Source organism: Phyllopteryx taeniolatus, chromosome 13 (assembly GCF_024500385.1).
Source record: "Phyllopteryx taeniolatus isolate TA_2022b chromosome 13, UOR_Ptae_1.2, whole genome shotgun sequence".
Classification (NCBI taxonomy): Eukaryota; Metazoa; Chordata; class Actinopteri; order Syngnathiformes; family Syngnathidae; genus Phyllopteryx; species Phyllopteryx taeniolatus.
Genome location: NC_084514.1, coordinates 15,193,571 through 15,207,205, shown reverse-complemented (window position 1 = coordinate 15,207,205; position 13,635 = coordinate 15,193,571). Strand labels below are relative to the sequence as shown.

Sequence of the window (13,635 nt, the reverse complement as noted above, 5' to 3'; positions counted from 1 at the left end):
AGCCATGAAGGTAAATTTGCGTGCAGTTTAATAAGTGGCGCTAGTCAGATCATTGTTATACAATATTTATCACATCACTCATGGATGCAAGAAATTTGAAAAAGAGTTTGCTTTTTATGAAGTATTAAATGCTTTTTCGACAGTGGGAGGCTTAGTGTGAGCCCCGACTGATGTGGACGGCTGCTGCCTGGTGACATGTTCCTTGTGCGCAACGGTACATGATAGCAAATACATCCACTCATCCATCCATTTTCCTCAGCTTATCTGAGGTCGGGTTGCAGGGGCAGTAGCTTTAGCAGGGAAGCCCAGACTTCCCTCTCCCCGGCCACTTCATGCAGCTCTTCTGGGAGGATCCCGAGGCGTTGCCCGGTGGGATGTGCCCAGAAAACATCACCGGGGAGGCTTCCAGGAGGCAACCTAATCCGATACCTGAGCCACCTCATCTGGCTCCTCTCACTGCAGAGGAGCAGCAGCTCTACTATGAGCCCCTCCCGGATGACCGAGATTCTCACGCTATCTCTTATGGGGAGCCCGGACACCTTGCGGAGGAAACTCATTTCGGCCGGTATCTTGTTTTTTCTGTCATGACCCACAGGAATGTAAATCGACCAGTAAATTGAGAGCTTTTCATCTGAGCTCCTTCTTCACAACAATGGACCGATAAAAAATCCACATCACTACAGACGCTGCACCGATGCGCCTGTCGATCTCCCGTTCCATTCTGCCCTCATTCGTGAACGAGAGGAGCTTTTTAACCACCTCTGTGACCTTGACCCCAGAGATAGGTCCCATATTCTGCTTCCTCCTCCCTATCACGCCCTTCCAGGCCTCACTGTCATTGCCCACGTGAGCATTGAAGTCCCCCAGCAGAACGATGGAGTCCCCAGCGGCAGTGCTCTGCAGCACCCCCTCCAAGGACTCCAAAAAGGGTGGTTACTCTGAACTGCTGTTTGGTGCATAGACACAAACAACAGTCAGGACCCGCCCCCCCCACCCAAAGGCAGAGGGAGGCTACCCTCTCGTCCACCGGGGCGAACCCCAACGTACAGGCGCCGAGCCGGGGCGCAATAAGTATACCCACACCTGCTCGGCACCTCTCACTGTGGGCAACTCCAGATTGGAAGAGAGTCCAATCCCTCTCTAGAGGACTGGTACCAGAGCCCAAGCCGTATGTGGAGGCAAGCCCGATTATATCTAGTCGGAACTTCTCGACCTCACACAGCAGCTCGGGCTCCTTCCCTGCCAGAGAGGTGACATTCCACGTCCCTAGAGCCAGCTTCTGTAGCCGGGGATCAGATCGCCCAAGGTCCCTGCCTTCGGCCACCGCCCAGCTCGCACTGCACCTGACCCCTACGGCCCGTTCCGCAGGTGGTGAGCCCATGGGAGTCCAGTTCGTCGTCATCATAAGGGGTCTTTGAGCCGTGCTTTGTCTGGTCCTTCACCTAGGACCTGTTCGTCATGGGTGACCCTGCCAGGGGCATAAAGCCCCAGACAACTTAATCCTCGGATCATTGGGACACACAAACCCTTCCACCACGATAAGGTGACGGCTCAAGGAGGGGAGCAGATACAATACCAACTTAAAAGAAGCCGTGCTTGGGAACTGAAGCAAGATAGCATTTTTGTAATTTCCTGAAAAGTAGTCATTTTGTTGGTGCGAACACTCCGTCCGACAGCGACGGTTTGTTTGTTAGCATTGCACTTCCTGCTTGTGTTGTTGTTGTTGTTGTTTTTTTTGAGGCAGTACTGTCCCTTTAAATGAGACTCCACCTCTGGCTGCACATATCGGCGCTGCCATCTATCAGGCTGCGGCCACTTGTACAACAACAATGAATGTCTTTGGCGATTTCAATGAAAAACACGCCAGTATCTCAGCAGTTATTCTGAAACTCTATGGCCTTTAAGTGAAAATTGATGCCGCGAAACAGCATTTGAAACAGTGTCAGTGGTAGGCTTCCATTTTCCTGTTTATCAATTTAATATGTTATTTAGCCGAACGTGAGCTAGCTCGCTACATGAACTCTTAGCTTAGGCCTCAGATCTTTGGATTTCATCAAGCATGGTCTTGGCGGAACGACCAGACTCCATTCCTCGTACAGCCCCCACGTTCTTGCAGCTTGTGTCTCAATTGCTTGCACGGAAATGTTTCCACGCATTTGTTATTAGACGCTATTGCGACTGAGCTTAGTGAAGATAGTTCGTGAAATTCTAAATGTGAAATGATTTGCAAGTTTGTGATGAATGTTAATTAGAATTAGAATGTTTAGAGTTACTACATTAGGTACTGGAGGTATATCGTGTAGTGCTTGTTTGGACCACACCTTCAGGCAAAAAACGGTTCCTAATGTCCTCGTGCGGTGATGTCAGCCATTTAAATACCATCACTCTACAGGTGGTAATATACCATATCAGTCTCTCTTGACAGTTTGCCCTCCTCTAAACAGATCTTATAGCAAGGAGAGGCATCCCCTGAGGAGTGAGCTGTGGGTGTATGTAATGGCAGGTGGAAGGCGAGGGACAAACCGCACCACTTACTGCAGACCTCCACTTGGCAGTGAAGCAGGCTCAGTAAGCAATGGCAACCACTCCACCAGCTCCCCGGTCACCGGGGTGCGATCTCGCACGAGGTTAGTTTGAATCCTTTTCCCACAGTATGCAGAAAAGCATAAGAAGCCTAATCCATTCTTGTTTTTGTCCTGCAGGAGTGGTACAGGAGCATGCATGTCCAGCCCACCACTGGCTGCGCAGACAGTGGTGCCCTTGAAACACTGCAAGATCCCAGAGTTACCTGTGGATCACAATGTGCAGTTCGAGCTCTACCTTTTCTTCTGCCACCTCACTGCTCTCTTTGTCCACTACATCAACATCTACAAGAGTGTATGGTGGTACCCGCCATCACATCCTCCCTCATTCACTTCACTGGTGAGTACCCTTACAGTGATGTGGATGCCACCCTGTTCATCACATTAGTCAAACCAAAAAGGATAAAATGGAAATACTCAGTTCGGAATCCAAATTGTTGCCTTTATTAAAGCTTAAACACTACAGTTTTACATTATTAACTGCCATGCAATTGTTTAAAAAAAAAAAAGGCAAACAGCCTCACGCCAAACAGGTGTGATTGGCTCCAGTGAATAAAATATTAGTAGATGGATAATTAATAGATAATAAAACTTTTTAACCTGTAGTGTTACCAATCGTGTCACTTTATATAGTAAAAAAACAATATATTTGTTTATAACCTTTTTTTTTTTTTTTTTTTTTTTTTATACACATAAGCCTATGTTATTGTTTAGATTTGTTTTCTGCTGTGTGCTTCTTTTTTTTTTTTTTTTTTTTTTTTTTTTTTACCTTTTTCTGCTTTAACACTTAAATGTCTCCTGGGGATCATTAAGAACATATTTTGTTATCTGATCTTATCATATAAAACTAAAAAATAAATAAATCTACTCACCGATTGATGTTTAAGTGTCCAGGAAGGCTTGCTGAAGGTGAGTCAACTTCATGCCATGTCTTACAAATTTTTAACTGTGATAGAAGTGTAAGAAGAATTATTGCTGTATGCTGAAATTTAAAAACAAATTGTCTATTGCCATTGACATGCGACAGATGTATGACTGTGGTAAACATGTCTCTTCTATTGTTGTTGATGTGCACAGGTAATCCTTTGCTCACTCAACTCCAGTTTCACAAATGCTATAGTCTTGTGTGTTGTCATGTCAACGGTTTGACCTCTGACGTTTGGTGAGACTTGAGAGTTGTGTTTTTGTATTTTATTATGTTGCAAAGTCAAAAGATATTTGTGTGCATATTTTCATGTCCTCACTTATTGACGTGTATTCTTCTAAGCATCGCTTTTAAGTAATAAAAGGGCCATTTTAATACACATGTGCAACCCCAATTCCAATGAAGTTGGGACGTTGTGTTAAACATAAATAAAAACAGAATACAATGATTTGCAAATCATGTTCAACCTATATTTAATTGAATACACTACAAAGACATGATATGTAATGTTCAAACTGATAAGCGTTATTGTTTTTAGCAAATAATCATTAACATAGAATTTTATGGCTGCAACACGTTTCAAAAAAGCTGTGACAGGTGGCAAAAAAGACTGAGAAAGTTGAGGAATGCTCATCAAACACCTGTTTGGAACATCCCACAGGTGAATAGGCGAATTGGGGACAGGTGGGTGCCATGATTGGGTATAAACGGAACTTCCCTGAATTGCTCAGTCATTCACAAGCAAAGATGGGGCGAGGTTCACCTCTTTGTGAACAAGTGCGTGAGAAAATAGTCGAACAGTTTAAGGACAATGTTCCTCAACGTACAATGCAAGGAATTTAGGGATTTCATCATCTACGGTCCATAATATCATCAAAAGGTTCAGAGAATCTGGAGAAAGCAGTGCATGTAAGTGGCAAGACCGAAAACCAACATTGAATGCCCGTGACCTTCGATCCCTCAGGCGGCACTGCATCAAAAACTAACATCAATGTGTAAAGGATATCACCACATGGGCTCAGGAATACTTCAGAAAACTAATGTCACTAAATACAGTTCGGAGCTACATCCGTAAGTGCAACTTAAAACTCTACTATGCAAAGCAAAAGCCATTTATCAACAACACCCAGAAACGCCGCCGGCTTCTCTGGGCCCATCTAAGATGGACTGATGCAAAGTGGAAAAGCGTTCTGTGGTCCGACGAGTCCACATTTCAAACTGTTTTTGGAAATTGTGGACGTCGTGTCCTCCGGACCAAAGAGGAAAAGAACCATGCAGACTGTTATGGACGCAAAGTTCAAAAGCCAGCATCTGTGATGGTATGGGGCTGTGTTAGGGCCAATGGCATGAGTAACTCTCACATCTGTGAAGGCACCATTAATGCTGAAAGGTACATACAGGTTTTGGAGAAACATATGCTGCCATCCAAGCGACATTTTTTTCATGGACGCCCCTGCTTATTTCAGCAAGACAATGCCAAACCACATTCTGCACGTGTTACAACAGCGTGGTTGCGTAGTAAAAGAGTGCGGGTACTAGACTGGCCTGCCTGCAGTCCAGACCTGTCTCCCATTGAAAATATGTGGCGCATTATGAAGCGTAAAATACGACAACGGAGACCCCGGACTGTTGAACAGCTGAAGCTGTAGATCAAGCAAGAATGGGAAAGAATTCCAGCCTCAAAGCTTCAACAATTAGCGTCCTCAGTTCCCAAACGTTTATTGAATGTTGTTGGTAAACATGACCCTGTCCCAGCTTTTTTGGAACGTGTTGCAGCCATAAAATTCTAAGTTAATGATTATTTGCTAAAAATAATCAGGTTTATCACTTTGAACATTAAATATCTTGTCTTTGTAGTGTATTCAATGAAATATAGGTTGAACATGATTTGCCAATCATTGTATTCTGTTTTTATTTATGTTTAACACAATGTCCCGACTTCATTGGAATTGGGGTTGTACAAGCAGCACTGTTAGCCTGAACCCTTCATTTTGTTTTACAGAACTTCCACCTGATTGATTATAACATGCTCGTGTTCATAGTTATCATTCTGGCTCGGAGGTTAATCGCAGCAATTGTTAAAGAGGTAAGAACATTTATTTTGCCCCTTTTTATACTGTTGTAATTTGTAAAGTCTTTGTGGGAATAGTGATACAGCTCTTGTAGTGGACTTCTTTGGATTGTGTGACTGTACCTGATGTTGTGAGTGTGTCTGTAGTAAAGTAAAACCACAACAAATATTGCAAATGTTTTGGCTCTTCTGCAGGCATCACAGAGTGGGAAACTATCATTTCCTCATTCCATCTTCTTAGTGATGGCACGGTTTGCTGTGCTAACACTAACAGGCTGGAGTCTGTGCCGCTCCCTCATTTACCTCTTCAGAACGTACTCTGTGCTAAGCCTGCTCTTCCTCTGCTACCCGTAAGTACCATCGTGTCTGCTCCGTTCAGGGAACTTTGGACTTTGAGCTACTCAGCACGTTTACATGCACACATTAATCAGGTTACAGACATCCAGTCCCCTCCAAAAGTAATGGAACGGCAAGATTAATTCCTTTGTTTTTGTTGCATACCGAAGACATACTTCTTTGTTTTTTTCCATTGAGTTGCATGGGTCATATAAGGTCACATTAATGGTGCAAAAAATTATGAAATGATTTATCCTGGTCTCCTTTTTTTAAAATTATAAATATTACAGAAACCTGCAATTTGAACAGGTGTGTCGACTTTTCGTATTCACTGTTGGGCCGGGCGATTATGGAAAAAATAATAGTCACGATTTTGATTGATATTGAAATCACGATTAATTAACTCGATTATACAGTCCCCTCCAAAAGTATTGGAGCGGCAAGGTCAATTCCTTTGTTTTTGTTGTATACTGAAGACATTTGAGTTTCAGATCAAAAGATGAATATGAGACAAAAGTTCAGAATTCCAGCTTTTATTTCATGATATTTACATCTACATATACAAATATACAACCAAAGCAATAGAAATGACCTCGCCGTTCCAATACTTTTGGAGGGGACTATAGTTCACTCTCTCCATCACCCCACCACGACTCTCTACAGTTACATTTTCGATGATTACCTGCTCCTGCCACATGAGAAGCCAGTCTTGTCACATTTCACACAATTTTCTGGTGTTCCTGATAAGCAGTGAGTTTTTTTTCCTCCCAAATATTTTTTTGTTGTCTGTTTAAGTTTGAAATTGTTGTTATTCTCTCTGTTGATTGTTGGTGATTGTTTAGAAAGTTATTTTTAATCAACTCAGCAATTTCTTGAACTTAAATGGACTTTGACAAAATTCAATCAGGTTTCCAAACTCATCACAGTACAGAATCTGCTCTTATCAAAGTGCTAAATGATATATGGTACAATACTGAGTCTGGAAAGGTGTCAATTCTGGTCTTGTTGGACCTCAGTGCAGCTTTTGATATGGTAGATCATAATATACTGCTGAACAGGTTGGAAACGTGGGTAGGACTAAATGGAACAGTCCTTAAATGGTTCAAGTCCTACCTGGAGGAAAGAAGTTATTTTGTAACCATTGGAACTGTTCAATCTCATCGAACGGCAATGACCTTATGGGGTGCCTCAAGGGTCAGTTCTTGGACACCTCCTGTTCAGCCTGTATATGCTACCGTTGGGTCAAATTCTTCAGAACTTTAATTTTGACTATCATAGCTATGCAGGTGACACACAGTTATATCTTGCAGTGTCTCCAGATAACTACAGTTCAATTGAGGTGTTGTGTCACTGTCTAAAACAGATATCTGGATGAGCCAAAATTTTCTTCAATTAAACCACAACACAACTCAGAGAATTGTTTTTGGCAATAAAGAAAAGAGGATTGCTGTTAGTAAATACTCAGAGTCACTCTCTTTAAAAAGCAAAGACCAAGTCCAAAACCTTGGTTTTCTGATAGATTCTGATGTGACTTTCAACAGTCATATCAAACCAATTACTAAAACTGCCTTCTACCATCTGATGAACATATCCAGAGTGAAGGCTTGCATGTGTCAAGCAGTCCAGGAGAAGCTCATCCATGCTTTTATCTCAAGTAGACTTGACTATTGTAATGGTCTTCTGACTGGACTCCCCAAAAAGAGCATTAAACAGCTGCAGCTCATTCAGAATGCTGCAGCTCGGGTTCTGACCAGAACAAAGAGGTCAGAGCATATTACTCCAAGTCTTTACATTGGTTTCCAGTCAGCTTTAGAATAGATTTTAAAGTTCTGCTACCGGTCTATAAATAACTAAACGGTTTAGGTACTGAATACATGAAAGAAATGCTAATGGAATATAAACCCAGTAGGGCTCTGAGATCGATGGACTCAGGTCAAATAGTGGAGCACAGTCCAAAGCAAACATGGTGAAGCAGCATTTACCTGTTATACTGCACATAAATGGAATAAGTTGCCAACAGAAGTGACGTCAGCCCCAAGTGTGAATGTTTTTTAAGTCCAGGTTAAAAATTGTACTTTTATTTTTTTAAATTAGGATTTAATTGTTGAAAATAAGACTAAAAATGTATTAACACCATTTTAACATGCATTTGTGCTGTACAAATTAGTTGGCTAACACCTAATAAACACTTTTTCGATAATACTGTGGACGCTTTGCCCCCTTTAAAGTTGAGTAAATAAAAGCAGCCAGTCACAGTGTGAGGAAATACTGTATGTAGCACATCCTACTGCCTGTTGGAAATGGGCACTTATTAGACATATTAGCTCACCTCTCTGAGCATTAGATTGAGAATAGCGCTGTAGTCAGCCAGTAAAAAGGAAGAAGTCACTCTTGCGAGTTGGGTGGACAGTTCGTTGCTTGTTAATAGGTGCTGACAATGTGGACATTGTACAGGGACACGAGCACATTGATTCGCTTCGGTCCTCCGTGACTCGCTGTCGCTTTCACTGCACCCACTCATCACCTGGAGGACGCGCAGTCGTTTTCAATGACTAGGTTATTATTCTTACCTTCTTCATTTATTTGGTGGGCTTTGAACACTACTACAGTAAACCCACGCATATTTGCGGTTCGCCAATTTACCGATTAGCAGTTTGTTTCGGGGGAGCCTGTTTTCCGTTTTTTTGCTGGAAAACTCACCTATTTACTGTTGTTGTGCTCAGACTCAAAACCATGTCTAATATAAAATATTGCTCTGGTGGCATCTTGATGCTAAGCACCTGTGTTGAACTGAGGGGAGGAGCTTCTTTTAGTCAGGCCATATCTTTGTCTAATAGAAAAAAATTGCTTTGCTACTGTCTTATGGCATCTATAGGGATATACAGACTTTTTTGGGTGGGCGCCAATTACACTTATATATATAGGAATATAATTGTTAATAATAATTGTACCTCTTGTCTCTACTACAGATTTGGGATGTATATTTCGTTCTTTCGGTTGAGCTGCGACTTCCGGCGTGCAGGTCCCCTGTCCCCCATGGCCGGCATTGGCTCCAAAGAATTGGGCAGTGTCGGCCGGGGGCGGGACTACCTGACGGTGCTCAAGGAAACCTGGAAGCAGCACACCAGCCAACTATACGGTGTCCAGGTCATGCCAACACACGCCTGCTGCCTGTCACCAGACTTGATTCGCAAAGAAGTGGAGTACCTCAAGATGGACTTTAACTGGAGAATGAAGGAGGTGCTGGTCAGTTCCATGCTGAGTGCCTACTATGTGGCCTTTGTACCAGTCTGGTTTGTCAAGGTGAGACATTCACAGGTTTTTAATCTGCAGTAGAACCTTTCAATGTGAATATCCCTAAAGTCATACAATTCGAAAATGTGACCGACATTTCCTGAAATTCCTAGAGGATTGATTCACATGGCGCGTCTCGTTTATATCAGAGTTTTTACTTGAAGTCAATAAAGAATTTTTCACTCATAGATGTCGTCGGTGTAGTAATTCCCTTTCGTAGACTTTTTGTCTGGCCTTTTATTAATGTTTTTTAAATTGTTTAATGGAAATCCAGGCGTCCAGAGATCCAACAGTGGCTATTAAGTCGTTACCCTTAATAATCGACATTCTGTTGCTCTGGTCCCCGACAAGTTGTGGGTTGACTGATTATTGTACATGCACATGTTAACACATGGACGTGCATGTACACCACTGTTCAAAAGTTGTGGGTCATTTAGAAATTGTACTTTTTTTTTTTTAAGAAAAGCAGTTTCTTTTAATGATGATGACATGTTTTGTTTTTGGTTTTTTTAGAAGAAAATCAATTTATTTTAATGACGATATGAAATTGTCAGAAATAGGGTGTACGCTCGTACGCTACCTTTTTGAGCCAAGGCGCATATTTTATGTCAGGAAATGTGACGAGACTCCACAAAACAAATATGTCACAAACATTTTATCATCTCATTTCAATTTACTCACAAATATACTTAAAGTGAAATCTGGGCCAACAATAAACTGATATACTCGCAGAAATTGTAGACACACTTGAAGAGCTTTTTCAACAGCTCTGTCTCTCTGTTTTATGTGAGTCATGCTTGAAAAGCTAAAATAATAATTTTACAACCAATTATTAGAAATTGTAAAATTTCCAGCAGCACACCTGATGATCTCTGATGGCAAACGAATGTGCCGCGGCACAGTTGTTAGGTATTACTGGTCAAGACACTCACTGGTTTGAGTGATTCTTCACGTACAAATCTTTAAATATCACTGTCTTGAGGTGTACCAGAGAATTCATGCAACACGTCATAGACTCTCCCTCCTTTTTCATTTAGAGCACCCAGTATGTAGACAGACGCTGGTCTTGCGAGCTGTTCATCATGATGTCGGTCAGCACATTGGTCATCCTCATGCGACACTTATTGCCACCTCGCTACTGCGACCTGCTGCACAAAGCTGCAGCGCACCTTGGCTCCTGGCAGAAAGTAGACCCATCGCTGTGCTCCAATGTCCTCCAGCACCTGTACGTACTGCTCTCAGATCGGAGCTGCAGTCAAACGAGGCAACTCAAGTCACTGTGATATGGCGCTAAGGTAACTTGAGCATAATTCGGAAATATTTGCTGTGCTGTTTCCTCTCAGGTGGACAGAAGAATACATGTGGCCGCAGGGTGTCCTGGTCAAACATAATAAGAATGTCTACAAAGCTACGGGCCACTACAATGTCGCAGTACCATCAGATGTGTCCCATTATCGCTTCTATGTGAGTAATGCTAGCAGATCAGCTGGCCACAGACTGGTTTCTTTGTACAATAGTACCTTGAGATATGAGTGACTCGGCTTATGAGTCCAACATAACACAAAGAGAATTATACGTTGTGTATTTAAAACAACCGCAAAACTTTGCTAATGAGCTTCCGCTATCGTAATGCTATTGATCCCACACAATCCAAATGTTGCCATAGGCTCATAAAAACAATTGATAGTCACGGTGTTAAAAACCTTTAAGCAACAGATATTTGAACATAAACGGAGCAACACATGTAGACCGTTAATAAAACATGACTCACAGGCACATCTTTATCCTCTGCGAAGAACGACTAATGTAACTGCGGCTTACTGAGGTGCTGTGACCGTCTCCAAGTATATCCTTTTGTCTGTATTATACTGCCTCCAGGTGGCCAAGGTGCGCACACCATAAGGAGAAGTGCAATGTCCATTTTATTAAAGCAAAAAATGTGGCAAAAACTGGTTAATTCTTTACGTTCTATGTAATTAATGTAGGTTTTTAAGAAATATAATATTATAGTGCTTTTTTCTCATTAAAAACACATTTTGGGAGCCGCTGGAACAGATTAATAATGGCATTTCTATTCATTTCAATGAAGGAAGATAATTTGAGATACGAGTGTTTAGAGTTACGAGCAAGGTCACAGAACGAATTATAGTAATCCATCGCTATATAGCGATTCACTTATTAAGGATTCAATGCATTGCAGATTATATTTTTATTTTTAAATAGGCCACTGTGGTGCAGTTATTCCCCTGCACGTCTCTGTTACAGTTAGCTTTTTTGGCTATTTGATTTAATTGTGGCATTTATGACTCACATAAGGTCAGTTAGGCTCTTATTCTTAGCAAAAAAGAAACCTTAATGAGTAATCACAACGCTTACATTTGGTAACAAATCACTTGAGAAAGAAGAGTATGACGGAAAGCCACTCTTTAAAACACAGGCCACAGTCAGCATTTTATAAAATACATTAACAAATACCAACCATAGTCCGACAAATAGCTTTTGCACACAATCCTAAAAATTGCAGCAGGAACACATGCAAGTAAAGAGCAACGTTTAGCTTGATTTTCTAAAACTACAGTACTGTAGCAAAAAACATCACTGCAATGAATTCTGGGTTCCCATAATGCTTTCGGCTGACTACATTGCCAGGACAGTCAGTGTGAGGAACAGTGTCAATGTTTAAGGCAGGAAACCGCCTGTTCACACCATGTCCGCATGGGCTGTTATTTAAGTCATTAAAGTAGAGCACACCCGCATTTAATAAGCAGGTGGACAAATAAAATACCTGCCCCTCTCTAAAATTTCACATGCTCGCATTGAATTTCATAAATGAAACAAAAAAATGATATACTATTAATTGGTTGCTATTTGGTGAATTTCATTTATTGCGGGGGGCTTCTGGAATGTAAAGCCCCACGATAAACCAGGGTTTACTGTAGTTGTATCTCAAGGCACCACTGTACAGTATATTCATCTTAAAAATGATTTGTACTATATCAGGGCTTAGATAAGCTATTGGCATTTGTTTGCTGTGCCTCACAACTGCCTCGTTCTTTTCAACCTGCAGTTCTTTTTCAACAAGCCGCTACGAATATGGAACATCCTCGTCATCCTGAAAGGCACCATGATATTTTACCAACTCTACTTGTTGATATTCTCAGAGAAGTGGCATCAAACCATATCGTTGGCACTGATCCTTTTCAGTAACTATTATGCCTTCTACAAGCTTCTGAGAGACAGAATTGTCTTAGGGAATGCGTACTACTACTCAAACAGTTTGTCAGACCAGAAAGTCAGTTAGGTCTAAGTTATTATGGGGTGCAATCAAGAGCTCTGTATTTTTTTTTTCTACAAATTGCATTTTGTGTCATGCTTTTGTTCCAATCTGTCATAATAATAAAAGATATTTTTGTATTACTTAAAATTTTGTCTGGTTGTAAATGTGTTCCCTGTCTTTGAACATTCTTTTACTAACTTTTTCTACTGCAGTCTGTAGATTGGGTGTTTAAAACTGCTTTGGTAATACTGCACACCTTTTTGTATCATATGGCACCCATTATCAAAGTCCAACTAGTCAATGTTTTCCAATTACTTTTCTTTGAATAACAAAATCTGAGCAGCACAGTGGATGAATGGTTACACGTCTCCCTCAAAGTTCTGAGGATCTGGTTGATTCCGCTTGAGACTTCCTGTGTGCGTGTTCTCGTTTTCTTCGGATACGCCGTCTTCCTTCCACATTCCCAAAACATGTATGTTATGTACATTTAAGACTAAATTGTCCATAGGTGTGAGTGTGAATGGTTGTTTGTCTATACAGACCATGTTCCCTGCGATTGACTGGGAGCCAGTCCGGGGTTCTCTCTCGCAAAGAAGGTTTTGGGGTCTTTTAAGGAGGAAAAAAAACGGACAGCAACGACATGGAGGAACGTGAACCAGGAAGCATTAAGGATGAGTGCAACAGATTCGTAGAAGCACGCTATTCCCCAACCATGGGCATATTTAAGGGAATTGTTTGATGATGTTCTGTGCCAGCCAAAATACCACAAGCTTCACGCCTTTCAAAAATTCTTCAATTTGAAAGAGATGCATTCAAGTAATGTTTTTTTCAGTCATTCATTTCCCATACTGCTTATCCTCACTGGGGTCGCGGGCGTGCTGGAGTCTAGTGATTTGGTAGGTGACAAAATGTTTCAAACTTGGAGGTCTGCCCCCTCTCGGACCCTTAATTGAAGTCAACTCCCAAATATTTCTGATCGTGTTTATGAAATTCTGGATCTCTACTTTACCCGATCCTTCACTGAGTGAGTCCGTAGGTGACAAATGTTGACGCCTTAGTGGAGATCTGCGCAGACAATGACCTTCCATGCTAAGTCGCTCGAGAACTCTTTGTACCTGTCAGCCGAGTCGCAGGTTCCAGTGAGCCCTGC

At 41.7% G+C, this 13,635-nt stretch overlaps 1 protein-coding gene across 2 annotated transcripts; it reads left to right on the top strand.

The window, feature by feature from the left end:
* Window positions 1-1,535: 1,535 nt before the first annotated feature.
* On the top strand, window positions 1,536-12,618 carry tmem39b (transmembrane protein 39B). 2 transcript variants are annotated; one of them, XM_061794197.1, is made up of 9 exons: window positions 1,536-1,681; window positions 2,445-2,627; window positions 2,703-2,922; window positions 5,510-5,593; window positions 5,774-5,928; window positions 8,884-9,217; window positions 10,246-10,433; window positions 10,552-10,672; window positions 12,276-12,618. In XM_061794197.1, the coding sequence occupies exons 2-9, from the start codon at window positions 2,497-2,499 to the stop codon at window positions 12,507-12,509; spliced, it is 1,467 nt and encodes a 488-aa protein (XP_061650181.1). In that variant the 5' UTR covers window positions 1,536-1,681; window positions 2,445-2,496; the 3' UTR covers window positions 12,510-12,618. The 2 variants fall into 2 exon arrangements, with proteins under 2 accessions (XP_061650181.1, XP_061650180.1); XM_061794196.1 differs by lacking the exon at window positions 1,536-1,681 and adding an exon at window positions 1,776-1,948.
* The last annotated feature ends 1,017 nt before the right edge of the window (window positions 12,619-13,635 follow it).

Coding starts and splice junctions, on each gene's coding strand:
- tmem39b (XM_061794197.1), top strand. CDS start 2,497: ATGGCAGGTGGAAGGCGAGGGACAAACCGCACCACTTACTGCAGACCT. Junction 9,218..10,245: donor TACCAGTCTGGTTTGTCAAG/GTGAGACATTCA, acceptor TTTTTCATTTAG/AGCACCCAGTATGTAGACAG. Junction 10,673..12,275: donor TGTCCCATTATCGCTTCTAT/GTGAGTAATGCT, acceptor TTCAACCTGCAG/TTCTTTTTCAACAAGCCGCT.